This window comes from Polistes canadensis, unplaced genomic scaffold (assembly GCF_001313835.1).
Source record: "Polistes canadensis isolate GaletaPanama2010 unplaced genomic scaffold, ASM131383v1 scaffold_41, whole genome shotgun sequence".
In the NCBI taxonomy this organism is placed as follows: domain Eukaryota; kingdom Metazoa; phylum Arthropoda; class Insecta; order Hymenoptera; family Vespidae; genus Polistes; species Polistes canadensis.
In genome coordinates, this window is record NW_014569588.1 from 442,032 (window position 1) to 451,891 (window position 9,860).

Consider the following 9,860-nt stretch of genomic DNA (forward strand, 5'->3'; position numbering starts at 1 on the left):
CTTACAGTTACGAAATACACATATTTTAGATCGGAGTGTCTTGCGGAATCGTCGAGGCGCCGGCGCCTGCTATTGATTCCGGTTTATATCGTGATTTCAAAAGTTATCATCGTGGTAGAGGGTGCCACAGTAGCCAACTCTTCCTTGTACTCGAAGGAGACCCTCGCGCTTTTCTTCGATTCACCCTTACAGGTCAGTGGTGAACTTGCGACGATACTTTTCGTCGGAATACCGATTCATTTTTTTTTATATTAATCATTTGTGTTTGCAACATGTGAGAGTATGTTATTTTATTAAATATTTTAATTAATATTCTAATCGTTATAGTGGGAACACTATTTTATAGAGATATCCGCGAAAAAATATATGATTTTTTTGAATGGATAGCCTTGTAGATATTACAAATGATAAAAATTCATTAAATACCGAAACTATATGCTCATTCATGAGAAACTTGCTTATTGTCTCTAATATTAATGATGTCAGTGGTGTACTGATAATAGCTTGTATCATCTGTAAAGGATTGGCGCCTCGGAAATTGTGGGTATAATATCGATAATTTTTTGTTTCTAAAATATATCACATAAATATCTGTTCGTGATAAGAGTAATAATTGTACGACTTAGATTTTCCTACCTGGTAAATATTTATTTGCAATATTTCAAATTTTAAATTAAAAATTCGCTTTTTTCTCTGAGGATTTTCTACATATGGTGCGAAATATCTACATATGTTATTTATAAAAAGACAATTTGTATAAACGTTTTTATTAATTAAAAGTTTTTTCTGTTCTTCTGATTAATTTTTATGTTTTTTCGTGATACTTTATATATGCATATACACCTATCCCCTGATTTACACGGAAGATCGGTTCCTCAAAATACCGTGTTAATTGAAATCGATTTTTTTTGTATATAAAACCGTATAAATCAAAATACACTAAAACGTGCATTGTTTTTTTATTTAAAGTTTAATCTTTGGATCATTAACCCTTCTTTGCATGATTTTTTCTTTTCTTTTAAAATAAATCAGGGTGATGTAATTAATGCTCTAGATTAAAGGAAAAATATTTTAAAAAATCCTAATGCTATTTTTTGACAACTGCGTTTTGTTGTACGCAATAGTCGCTTAAAAAGTTGCCAGCAACAACAAATATACAGTACAAGGGTTTTGAGTACCTTTTTTTGTTGACTAAATATTATGATTGAAATTTCCATCATCATGCAAAGAAGGGTTAATGTCTTTTTCATATTTTCAACTGCAATATCTCTTACGTATGAAGCTGTGCTCATAATCGTACAAGTTCCAGCTGCTACACTTTTTCTAATAAAATTTTAATTATTTCTTACAGTTCTTATTGTGACTTCATTTATGGAATATAATTTAATTACTTTTTTCCGTTACGTTTACGTAGACGTAAAATTTGAATTTTGATTTCTAAATATATTACTTTTCTTTTCACTCGTTTTTTTGTAATTTCTCTCGACGTGGTACAGTGTATAAAATTTTAAGTTAATTATAAAAATGCTACAAAAACTATAATTTCTTATCACTAACTGGTAAATATAAAGATTTAAAAAATGCCGGTTAAAAAATGCATACCGATACATATCTTCCTTCTGCTAAAGATCTACCGAGATTTACTATGCTAATTCATATGAATGGTTTTTGTGTGTATACAAAATAGGGAAATTTCCTTTTTTAGAGTTAATGCCAATACTATCAATTAAATGGAATTAAAAATTGACTATGGAAATATATATACAATAAAAATGTTTATTTTTAACAATGTTATTTTTTAAATCTGTTATTTTAAAAATAGCGTGAATAAAGTACCGTGTAAATAGGGAGATAGATGTATATACATATGTAAAAAGTTTAAAATTTAATAAAGTGACAATTTCGATTTTTTTTAATGATCAATGTGATAATTTTTCTTTTAGAGTATTTATATAAAAGAACCTGTCGATAATTTTTTTGCGAGTAAGATATATAAGAATAAAATATGTAACATATGAATATACATATAAGTACCTTTATGATTCATGTGTTTTCTTTGCTTGGTTATAATACATATACATATACATATATATGTATAACCCTCTGGGGCATATGTTATTAATCTTTCGTGTTTGCCGCGCGTGACACTTCGTTCTATAATGTATATGTTACGAATAAAATTGAAGATGCAAATTCACATTTTTATATCATTTTTAACATTCAAATACATTTAGAGTCGCATATAATTGTCTGCTAAACGTATCCCAATTGTCGACGATCAAAGGAAAAGTTTATAAGAATGATATCAAATTTTATTAGTACATTAATAAAAAAACTTGCGTAATTTGTAAAAATTTAAATAAAATTTCCGCGTAAAAAACTTTGGCGACGTGATCGTAAACTTTCAATGTGTAGTTATACAGTCCAAGAAATAAAAAAGAATAATAGAGAAAACTTTTATATAGTTTTCGACGGATCAAAATATATAGATTAATTTTTTTCATGGTAGGATGGAGTCTATCGGTACGTGTGGAATATTAGTTCGATTCTCGTAATATAATAGCAGTCAAAGGATAACTGGACGTGGAAAAAAAAGATAAAGAAGACTGAAAAGAAAAAAAGAAATAAAATGGCAAACACGGCACATCTAGTTCGTCGTCAAAGTTCTCGGGATTTAAAGCCACAAAAGAGCGTCGATAAATTGGAAATGAAAGAGATGAGAGGTAGATTAGTTGTGGATAATCGTAAAAATATTACCAGTGTCAATTACGGAGCTACGAACGCAGCCTTTGATGACTCCAGTCCAAATAAAAAGGTATATTGTACTTTTATTATATCTTTTTTTTAAAAAACATTTTACTGTATTTAATGAATTTTGTAACGCGTATGTTTTGCTTTCTTTGAATTCACTTTATTTACATTCATTACCTAATGTATTCATTACAGAGTAAACCGGTGAACGAAGGTGGGGGTAGTAAATTAGGCAGTAACGAGGGTAAAGGAATTTTTCGACCAGAAGCTGGCGAAGATGAACGTGAAAATTGGGATAGCAAGCTCACGTTTCTTTTGGCTACTGTCGGTTATGCCGTTGGTCTCGGAAATGTGTGGAGATTTCCTTATTTGGCACAAAAAAATGGTGGTGGTACGTTTATTGAATTATACATAATTTTATATTATTATTATACTATATTAGTTTTCAAAAACGGGAGATGTAAATGTTATATATAGACGTAAATCTATAGCTATAACATTTACATCTATCTCTCTTATTTCGGAGAATATTTTATACAACGAGGACAAGTGTTTCAATTACGATGATCTAGCTTATATCAAGAGGTATACATTTATATATATATTGTATGAATATTTATTAGAAAAAATTGAACGGTAGTTAATGATATACTATGAATTCGATGATTATAATAAGTACATTAATCGGTCTATTTTATTACAGGAGCATTCCTGATACCCTACTTCGTTATGCTGGCCATTGAGGGTATTCCTATATTTTACCTTGAATTGGCTATTGGCCAAAGATTAAGAAAAGGAGCAATCGGTGTTTGGAATCAGGTGATTTTAAAACATAATATTGAAATATTTACTCGGCCAGTCAACAGGTTTCAAAACAAATTCGATTTATATGGTAATAATTTATACGTGATTTTGTTGTTGTTATGTAGGTTTCACCATACATGGCTGGTATCGGAGTTAGTAGTGCTGTCGTTTCTTTTAACGTAGCCCTTTATTACAATACTATTATCGCTTGGTGCCTCTTTTATTTTGTCCAGGTGAGCCACGAAGTTATTTCACATTTTGCGTGAACTTTTAAATCAATACAAAATTTTTTTGTTAAGAGTTTTCAATCTCAACTTCCTTGGGCCGAATGTCCGAATAAATATTTTCAAAATGGATCTTATGCACCGGAACCAGAGTGCTTGGTAAGTATCATATGTCTTTATCGGGGAAATCGCAGATTTCGTAGAAATCTGTGGATGTCATTTTTATAGGAATGTGAAAAATAGATTCTAATATATGTCAATCTATAGCAAAGTAGCCCAACTCAATATTTTTGGTACCGGACGACTCTGATGATATCTAAAGATATTAATACACCGGAAGCATTTAATTGGAAGATTGCATTGGCTTTAATTATAGCTTGGATTTTGGTTTACATGTGTATGATCAAGGGAATTGCATCTTCAGGCAAGGTATTTGATTTAAATCTTGTAATTTATCTAATATTTATAAATCATTTATATATAAATTAGTAGATAAAGTTGTATTATTTCTATATTTATTACTTTTTACAGGTCGTTTATGTTACCGCTACGTTTCCATATATCGTATTAATTATCTTCTTCTTTCGAGGAGTCACTTTACCGGGAATGTCAGATGGATTACGGCATCTCTTTACACCAAAGGTACATTTAACGATTATTTGAATAATATCGACAATTTTCAAGATAATAAATTGAAATTTGATCTACCATTGCTAGTGGTGGACACTTACAGACCCAGTAGTATGGTTGGAAGCTGGTACTCAAATATTTTTTTCTCTTGGTTTGGCATTTGGAGGTTTAATAGCCTTTTCCTCCTATAATCCAGTTAATAATAATTGTTATCGCGATGCGATAATGGTCAGCTTTACAAATTGCTTTACCTCTATGTTTGCTGGGATTGTTGTTTTCTCCATTATAGGTAAACATTCAAGAAAACATGAATAATCAATAGATATTTTACAACTATTGTAATAACAGGATTTAAGGCCACTATGGTTTACGAAGAATGTTTGAAGGAACGAAATATGATGTTAGTTAATATTTTTGGTGCCGAGGACAAAATACCCGATGTTATTCCTGATGCAAATACGTTTCTTAATATCACGACTGGCAATGGTTCTTTTGAATATTTAATAATGCCAAAATTACCGGTATGCGATTTAGAAAAAGAATTAGATAATGTGAGTATTATATTTATCTAATTCATATTTTTTATTTATTGTGTATGCGTCTACAGAGTAGGACAATAATTCTGCCCACCTTGAATATCTCCTTTGTTAACAATTGTATTAAAATACTCCAGAGAAAAAAGTTGTACTATTGCGGGGGGGGGGGGAGGAAGAAATCTAATAGTTGAAAGAATTTGTTCTCACGATTATTTTTTTACGAGATTTCAAATGGTTTTTAAATGGATTTTAGTGGTGTTTAGTGAAATTTAAATAAATCTATATATATTTTTGTGATATTTTTATAGAATGTAAAAAAACGACTAAAAATTATCTGCATGACCATATCGTTCAGATCATTTATTCTCGAGATATTTACATCTCAAAATTACAATATTCACCTTGAATATCTTTGTTATTTATAATAATATGAAAAAATATGTGGTACTGAACTTGCACAGCATAAAGAGGGTAAAACAATAGGTTATCCCATTTAAAAAAATGAAGATGACTTTAAAATATTCTTTACACCTCCACCTACGCAAAAGAAATGGACATCATAATATATCCCCCTCTATGCCACGCAAGGTCTGTACCAAGCATTTTTTTATATTATTACGAATAACAGAGATTTTCAAAGTGAACTGAGTTATTGTCGCACCCTGTATATGATATATTTATTTTACAGTCCGCATCAGGTACTGGTTTGGCATTCATCATTTTCACTGAGGCGATTAATCAATTTCCTGGTGCTCAATTTTGGTCCATCTTATTTTTTTTGATGTTGTTTACCTTGGGTATCGATTCCCAGTTTGGTACTCTCGAAGGCGTTGTCACAAGTATCGTTGACATGAAGCTTTTTCCCAATTTACCAAAGGAAATTTTAACAGGTCTGTTGTATGATTGAAAATAAAATACAATAAAATAAGAGGGAAAATATTATTTTTTTTTTTTTTATGCAATAGTATTATTAAGTAATTAAACTTTTTTCATTTTGTATCAGGTGGAATTTGCTTGGTATGTTGTACCATTTCAATGGCTTTCGCTCATGGTGCTGGCAGCTACGTTTTTGTGCTTTTTGACAATTTCAGTGGAAATTTTCCATTATTGATCATCGCGTTTTTCGAATGCATTGGAGTATCCTATGTATACGGATTGAAGAGGTATATTAATCAGCTATTTTTATTCAGTTGTTTTTTATAATAATGATAATAGTAAAGATGATTCATCATAGGTTTGCCGATGATATAGAATTAATGACGGGTAATCGTCCAGGACTTTATTGGTTGATTTGTTGGAAATATCTTAGTCCTTTGGCGATGTTAAGTATTTTGATTGCTTCATTCATTGAAATTGTTGTGGAAGGAAGCGGATATCCTGCATGGGTTTCAAGCTTAGGTACAACGGAGAGACACGAATGGCCAGTATGGGCTCTCATCCTTATTGGTATTCTTATTCTTGCATCTGTTCTTTGGATACCTGTAGTTGGAATTTGCAGGTAGTGTTTAATGCGTATGATATAAGTTATTCCAAAAGTCATTTTACCGAAGAAAGAAAGTATAACAAAAAATCAATATTAGTTTATTAATAGAATTATAATCTTTTGTTTTTTATTTCAAGATATTAATCTCCAGTTACAGTGTTGTTAACAAAGTATAGACCGTCACTCCAAATATCAGTAAAAATATAATTTATAACTTTTTAGTACAGTTAAACGACTTTTGGAAAGCCCTGTAAATCTCATTATCAGTTAATTATTTTATAAAACTTCATTGATCATTATTTTATTTGACTTGTATGTCATAGATATTTTGGTATTCTCATCATTGATGACAATGAAAAAGCCTGGTTCCCTGCAGCAGATTTAAAAGAATTTCACGGAATCGTACCCCATGAAGTTACTGCCGCTGAAACACTATTGTTCTGTATAAGAAGTGATGGTACAGAAGGATTATGTTGTCCGACAGGTGGTCCCAGCGATGATGACGAGGATCTCACTTAGGAAAGGTTTTATTTATTTATTCCATATTAAATATGTGTTTGATTGCTTTTTAATTCGAAAAACAGTTGCTTCTGCTAACAAAAATAATTGACGTCATTAATATTTTAGTTTAACCGATTTCATAACGACTTCAAAGTCTTTATTAATTATTATCATTACTAACTGTGTTTAATAGTAAAATTTATCGAGTCAATTAATCTGAAAATAATAGGAGCTATCGCATTCCATAAGTAATAATATTTATGCGATATATGAAAACGAATGTTTTTATGATGAAATTTTATTGTTATTGTTTCTCATAATTTTAACCAACATTTTAAAAATCCTCAAGTGTGTCAATATTAGTCAACAGAGAAAAAAAAGGAAACCCGTTCAAAGTTTTGGAAGTTTACAAAAATTAGATATTAGGTAAGGAAATATACAGTACTAATATTATTAGTAGCTAAAAATGGATACGAATCGTCATTTTGCTATATCCGTTAAGCATATACTTACGGATAAATGAAAGGAAATTTGAATTTCATGAGAGAATAATATCGCGACTTTATTTTTCGTACGTCGAATGTATTGCTATTATGCTTAGCATTGTCTTCGACGTGTAAATTTCTATTTACATATTATGAAAGGAACGTATTATATCGAAATGCGATGCAATTTGCAAGTTTTAAAAATATCTTACTATCTCTTTCTCGTGCGGTATTATTATTGCTTATATCAGATGAGGTTTGTCATTGATATACGATTTTATATTCTAAATTATTGATAAAAACTTATTATTGTGTGATATTTTTGTGTATTCTATCTATAAAATTGAATGCTTTTAAATACTACTGTTGCTTTATATTAAAGTAAACGTATTAAAATTAAAAAGCATCGTATTCCGAAAACGGATGTTTGAGATTGATCGTATATTCAGATGCTAGTGGAAAGAACATAAACATATTAGTATGTAATAATGGTATGTCGTTTTCAGAGAACCTGTTATATATTTAGATATATTCACAAAAGTTATTCCAGAAATTTGTGGTATATCGACAATAAATATCAGCAATTGCAATTAATGTGAGATTTAAGATTAGAGTAGGGGCCGTCCATTTAATAAGTTAGAATAGGACGTCTCCCAAATTTTCATTCTTCATTTTAATGTTTTCCTAAAACTTTAAAAAACGCTACTTATAATTTTAGCCGATTCTTTATTCTGTCTGTCCCGACTATGTCTACTAAATTTTTATATAAGGTTCTAACGATAACATTTAACGTTATATTAAGACAATACTAATCTTATTAGATGTATAAAAGAAGTTTTATGATAGAATATTACGTTCTTTTATTATAGTAAATATTTACTATAGTAAATATTTGTTTTATTTGAAGAAGAGGAAATCAAAAGGTACAAATTACTGTCGTTTACTTTTCAAACGATGGTTAGAAATATCTACGTTCTTTAATGATCGAGATATGCGTTTAATCTTTTTAATTTACAATGTGACTCAAACGATAAGACAAAGTTTCATTAATAATATGTCCGGATGGCAGAAAGAATTAATCGGCAAGATTGGTAGCTTTATCACATTGAAAGTATATCAATAGTGATAGAAATGAAAACGGAAACAACTGGCATATCATGATGGTACATTTAAAACGTGTCCTATGTACCTAAAATCAAATTTATTTATGATTTTAACGTAATTCGTCGTCGTAATTCTAAGGCTTAAAGACAATACAAAATGATATAATGCCTCGATGAGGGATTTATGATGACAATAACAAAATTTAATCGTATTAATTGATGGAGGTGTGTCGACAATATATTAACGTAAAGTGACATTTACGTCACAATAATTTTGATGGTAGTTTCGTTAGGTATGTTGCGATATTATTTTTAATACAATATTAGAAATGTTGAAATATGAAGACTGTTCCAATTGAGATTATATTTAGAAAAAACTAAAAGAAACAAATATAGGAATTGTTTTTTTTCTTCATAAAAATAACTTATTGAGATGATTTACTTCAGAGTGTTTTTAATTATTACAAATAGAAGAGAAAGATACAGAAGAAACCGAGTAAAATAATTAGTTAACGAATATACGTACAATATTTTCCAGACAATAGAAGAAAACGAGTAGAGTTTATAATCACTCGACATAGGCTCATAATTAATAGTCAATTTAGGTTAATTATAGTTATTTTGTTTTTCGTAGAATGTTTTTTTACATAGCTCATGTTTATTTTATTAACACTAAGGTGCTAAATTATAATATAAGGACCGTTAAATAAAAATCGAGATTGATAATTCTACGTATACACATAAATATTAACGTTTACTTGTTAAGAAATCTATAAGAAGCTGTCGATTGCTTTGACAATAATTCCGTTGCCTTGAATGGTATAGTGATTTACAAATACTTATGCTGGGTTTATTCTTGTTAATATAATGTATATAATTATTGATATTGGCTATAAGAATTTTCTCGACAATAAGGTATCTGTATACTGACACACGAATGCGTTTAACAAAAAAAGAATTAATTCCCTGAGATTCGAATCATGATATATCTACGTATTTATATCGGATTATTTCGTAATAATTCGTTAGAAATTTTATTCGATAAATTCACTAGATTCGAGGAAACAATAGCAATGATATATTTATATTAAACGTACAAATATTACAGACAATAATATTTTAGATCTCATATCGGTTGAATTTCTCATATCAGTAACAATAGGAAATAAAAGTTATAGAGAAATCGGCATTAATAAATAAAAATGAATACGTATCATGAAACCATATCATGTTTTACGAATGAAAAAGATAAACAAAAATTTAATTAAATTTAAGTAAATTTAATTAAAGTAAATTTAATTAAATTTAATTTAAGTAATTAATTTAATAAATTACAATACATT

General features: G+C 29.2%; 1 protein-coding gene across 4 annotated transcripts; it reads left to right on the plus strand.

The window, feature by feature from the left end:
* The first annotated feature begins 116 nt into the window (after positions 1-116).
* On the plus strand, positions 117-9,804 carry LOC106784851 (sodium-dependent neutral amino acid transporter B(0)AT3). Of its 4 annotated transcripts, none has more exons than XM_014744800.1 (14): positions 117-192; positions 2,510-2,815; positions 2,947-3,142; positions 3,455-3,570; positions 3,681-3,788; positions 3,855-3,938; positions 4,047-4,208; positions 4,311-4,421; positions 4,497-4,698; positions 4,758-4,960; positions 5,634-5,835; positions 5,949-6,108; positions 6,180-6,443; positions 6,752-9,804. In XM_014744800.1, exons 2-14 carry the CDS (start codon positions 2,630-2,632, stop codon positions 6,945-6,947), a joined length of 2,190 nt encoding a protein of 729 aa, XP_014600286.1. In that variant the 5' UTR covers positions 117-192; positions 2,510-2,629; the 3' UTR covers positions 6,948-9,804. The 4 variants fall into 4 exon arrangements, with proteins under 4 accessions (XP_014600286.1, XP_014600288.1, XP_014600287.1 ...); XM_014744802.1 differs by lacking the exon at positions 117-192 and adding an exon at positions 193-540; XM_014744801.1 differs by lacking the exon at positions 117-192 and adding an exon at positions 199-280.
* Positions 9,805-9,860: the final 56 nt, after the last annotated feature.